Genomic DNA, 4,842 nt, shown 5'->3' with positions numbered 1-4,842 from the left:
GATTGCCGTCACGCCTTTTGAATAAAAGTGACTGCATCCATTAAGAAATTAAACCACAAACATTTACTTTCAGACGAGAAAGCCTGAAAGTGGGATTTACTGTATGTTGTCTTACGCTACATGACCATAACGGAGAAACACGAACCAGTCACTACAAACTCTGATTTAAGGAATTACAGAATTAACCAGAGAAGGCCTGGTCAAGTCAAAATACCTCACATTGCTGAAGCTGGACAATCTTATCTCAGCACTGGGACTTATGTATTTCTTTTAGAACTTCTCTATAGATTTGTGTGTTATCCCTCCACAATAAAACACATTTTACATGCCTCAGCAATTCAAAGACAGAAATGGACGGGCCAATCTCCCCGCTGAGCAGAACAAATACATACTTAAATTAGTAAAACTTACTGATGCAGTCTCCTATTGCCTCAGTTGGGCTGTTCTGTCAACATGTATTGCCATTGCTGTCTGTTTTTAAGTTGCTTTTATATCATAGATTTGTCTGTGTGCACAACTGCTAGAAATTATTTAAATAATACGCAGATTATTGTTTTTCACAATGAATGAATCATTGTCACGTTAAAGGAGTTTTAAAGCCATTTTTACATTTCAAAGGATTGCTTAAATACATATTTAGCCAGCTAAATAATTGGTACATCAAAAGGCATATTTCTGTCACTGACACTCTGACACTTTTTGCCTGGTAATCATTGCAAAGGCATTTTAGCCTACCAGATTTTTAGTAATTTAAAATGATATCATTCCTCTCTAGTGAACATCCACCATAAGAACCACATGGACCCTGACAGTGGCTGGTGAACAGTAGGTTCAGAAGGGTGAGGTGATATGATGGACAATAATGAACCCGATCATAACTTTACTTCTTGAAGAAGACGTTGTCCTCCTCCCAGAACCAGGTGTAGGTCAGGTTTCGAGGGTAGGCCTCCGCCTGGCAGGTGAAGAAGGCGTCCTGCGAGATGTTCACTGTAATGTTCTCTGGTGGTGATACGATGAATGGAGGGCCTTGTGGAGAAGAACACATACAAAAACATATACTGAGTAAGACACTTTTAGAAATGCATGATGCCAAATGTAGTTTTGTCAAAAAGGGATTTAGAAGAATTCTCAACAAATAAAAAATATATAATATTTTGCATAGCAGGAAATCCATTTTTGCTGCAATGGATGTTAGTTTAAATTCATTCAAACCTTTGACCTTTTGAAAACTACAACAGCCATATTAAGGGAAAATGTATATTCTATTCAATGTTTTCCTTTTTCTGGTTACAAAATAAGAAGATTTGCAATGGAAATGTTTGTCTGTGAAGGTTCTCAGTCATCCAGGTCATAGTTATCCGAAGAAGGTTAAAGTCAAGGGCAACTGGACTTGGTTGAAGATACTAATAGAAGATACTTTAATATCTTCAACCAAGTCCTATTGCCCTCGACTTTAACCTTCTTTTGATTGCAATGCAAACAGGGAACAGAATATTTTCTAAGGGGTCACCCTTGGAATGGATGGAAATAGAAAAACCCTTAGTGTATAAGCAATACGTACTGGAGACTTGACACACTGTGGTGGTTTTGGGGGGGAGCCAACAGGGGCCAGTGCCCCTGTAACACAGACCTTGGACCCCCCTGTGGCCCCCCCCCGAAAGAAAAGTCTACAATAATGATAGTAATATATCTTCCTTGTGACGATATGGTGCTGATGTGAAAGGCGGAATAAATGTGTCTCAATTAGTCGGATCCTTTAGGACGTTACACCGCCACTGTCTGGTGTCATGGCAAGGTAGTTATCCCCGATAGAAAGTGTTCCCCTGCTGCGGAAGTGCGCATGCATTCAACGGTGATGGTGGACTTTCGACTTCATGAAAGTAAATGAAAAATATAACATGTAGATTGTTTCATCTATTGCTTTACATTTGTTTTATCAACAAGGTTTTTGCAGAGCAAGCTAGCACACAGATGATAAGAACGCTTTTATAGGCTAACGTTAACGTTACGTGTTATTAAACTATGTGTTTTTCATTGCACTGAATTAAGAATGTCTAAACAAAACGAGCATATAGTTTTACAATTGCTGGGAATTTTCCCCCTCCTTAAAGGGTAAATTATTATCATAACAATTTAATAATGCATTGCATTTAAACAGAACTTTTCATACACAAATAGCAATAACAGTAGCCTACTGGTCCTACCAGGCTGGACGTGCAGTCTGCCAAAATATGTATCCCTGTCCATAATGCACAGATGATGGCCTAACATGAAGTGTTTACTTTTGTGTATAATTCACATCAGGACTAATCAACTAAACAGGGGTGAATATGGAGATGTTTGTTGCTTCCTAGCAAAAGTTATAATGGGATACAAAAAACAAACTGGGATCCAGAGAATGTTTAGTCCACTAGAGCTTCTACTGTTCATTAAGCCTTACAAAGAAGTGTTGCATCAAAGAATGGACTGTAACTTGAGCTAAAGTTAACAGGAATGTTTTTTTTAATAATGTATTTTAATAAAACTTTAACTAAGTTACTGAAAAGATCCTGTTACTGAAACATACTAAAACATTACATTGCCTTTGTCTCTTTTGTCCCGGATTGAATGTGCCCTTCTGACAAAACAACTGGCCCCAATCTGGCCCCCTCAATAAAACTGGTCTAGAACTGCACCTGTTGACACATGACTCAGACTCTGTACCTTGAGACTTGAACTTGACTTTTGACTTTGACTTTTTTACTGACAATGAAAACTCGACAGGTATAAAGGTTTTTCTGTCCACCTTGGGCAGTATGTTGTTAAACTAGGCTATGTAAAAACACAAGACATATTCATATACATTTTACTGTCCAGAGCATTAAACTAATCTGTGTGAACCTATACTACCCTGAAATCTCAATGACTGTCCACATGGAACACTGGTCAGTGACATTCACAAGGACATTCTAAAAACATTACCGCCATCAGTGGGAACTTCCAGGAGTTAGTACTGGGCAAGGGTCATGTGTGGTATTTATGGCCATGAACACATTCTGTGTGGACACACAGGGATTAAAACTGATGGATCCGCTTTGAATTCTTTAAGGCAGACCCCAGAGCCATATCACATACTTTTTTTGCACTCAGTAAAGGATTATGAGAATTTACTGAGTGATCCTTGCTGTGCCAGATGGATCATCCTCCTTGCACACATGACCATATTTATACCATGATACTTGATTTGTAGTCATTTCCTAGCAGTGACTGTAACTATCCATAACCATAGCTGAGCTTTGTCTGGAAGCTAAAAACTATTCTACCTTAATCTTCTTTCAACTACTTAACACACACTAGGTGGTTGGATTTATATGAGAGCACCACTCAACACTTTAGTGTGTTTATGTGGCTATTCCACCCAAAATAGGATATACTACACATAGGTACTGCTTAATAAAACTGGTTCATTGTGTGAAGACCACACAGAGAATGTGTGCAGTTCTGCAGCCATCACAAGCATGACAAGACAAAGACTTTCTAATGTGTGGATTTAATTATTTCAAACTAAATGTAACATTTTTTACGTGACAGGAAAATTGGCATAGGCTTGTAAGTCTGATAACAACACAGAATTTTGACAGATATGCTGTAAGTAAAGCCAAGAGATCGGGAACCAGGAAGATGGCTCAAGCTAATCTCAGTATGACTCTGCTGTAAGTATTAATTGACCAACTCATTCTCTGAGCTCTTCAACTGACTGGACCAGTACAAAGAGGCAACTGGGGGTTAAACAAAACAATGAAGAGACTCAAATGCTTTTGCTCTGAGGAGTCAAACTTTGTCTATACTCCCACGAGACACCGCAGTGTGGGCCTCCACGGTGTGGGCCTCCGCAGATGGCACTACGAGCACGCACAAAGATGTTTATGCTCAACACATTGTTTGTGGCAGTACTCTCCCTGGGCCCTTATTCTTTTTCAATGGATGCAATTCTACTCTAATGAGGACAGTGGTAATATTACAGTACTGTAAGGCATTTCAGGCCAACATTTAAAATTCCAACAATACTTGTCTGATGAAAGAATATTGTAAATTTTGTATGAATATTTTATATATCCAATGATATTCTTCGCTGTGGTAGTGTTTTTTGCTGTATATTCATCCATTGTGTCAAATCTTTTATCAATACGATGCGATCATAAAACCATTGTGGATGCATCAAAATGTTGGATTTCTATACAAGATTTATTTTTTCTCACTGTGTGACCACCTGCTACTTTTAAAACATAGTTTATTTGTAACGGTGCAAAGTTAAAATTCAAAAATAATAAACATTTAATAATAAATTTAAACATTTAACATGGCCATAATTCTTAATGTAAAAGTTAAAGCACTGAAATACAAGCATATTTGATAAGAATAAGAAAAAGATTTCAGTGATGCTCCATCATAAGACTCTGACCTGTTGATAATTCCTGATCTATAGCTTCCCAACTGACTAAAATGCACAAGTGAAGGCACTCTGTAGCGGACATACACTCTATAGCATATTACTGTGGCACTGTAGTATGCTGGTATCACTTTTTTGCCTTGAGAGATAATCTTTCAAGAGAGAATCATGGTGCATCTAATAAAACATTATTCCCCTGCTACTACTTGTCAGTAGCTTAGCCCTTCTCTTTGGCATCTGAAACCCCTCAGTACCAATAAGGGAATACTGCCCAGGTTGTCAAATATAAGTACAAGCAGACTGTGTCAACATCCAGCAGTGAGGCAGCATTCATACGAGGCTAGTTCACAATAACCATTGAATGGGACACTTTCTCCTGATGATGGCTGTACACACACACACACACACACACA

At 38.3% G+C, this 4,842-nt stretch overlaps 1 protein-coding gene across 1 annotated transcript in view; it reads right to left on the bottom strand.

Annotated features, from left to right (window-relative positions):
* LOC123963792 (protein turtle homolog B-like) overlaps positions 1-4,842 on the bottom strand; it is a 108,803-nt gene that overhangs the window by 29,798 nt on the left and 74,163 nt on the right. The window contains exon 6 of the mRNA XM_046040837.1: positions 885-1,026. Coding sequence (XP_045896793.1) covers positions 885-1,026 — 142 coding nt within the window. The remainder of the gene's footprint in view (positions 1-884; positions 1,027-4,842) is intronic.

This window comes from Micropterus dolomieu, linkage group LG23 (assembly GCF_021292245.1).
Source record: "Micropterus dolomieu isolate WLL.071019.BEF.003 ecotype Adirondacks linkage group LG23, ASM2129224v1, whole genome shotgun sequence".
NCBI lineage: Eukaryota > Metazoa > Chordata > Actinopteri > Centrarchiformes > Centrarchidae > Micropterus > Micropterus dolomieu.
The sequence above is the reverse complement of the archived record's forward strand: the minus strand, read 5'-3'. Positions and strand labels throughout refer to the sequence as shown.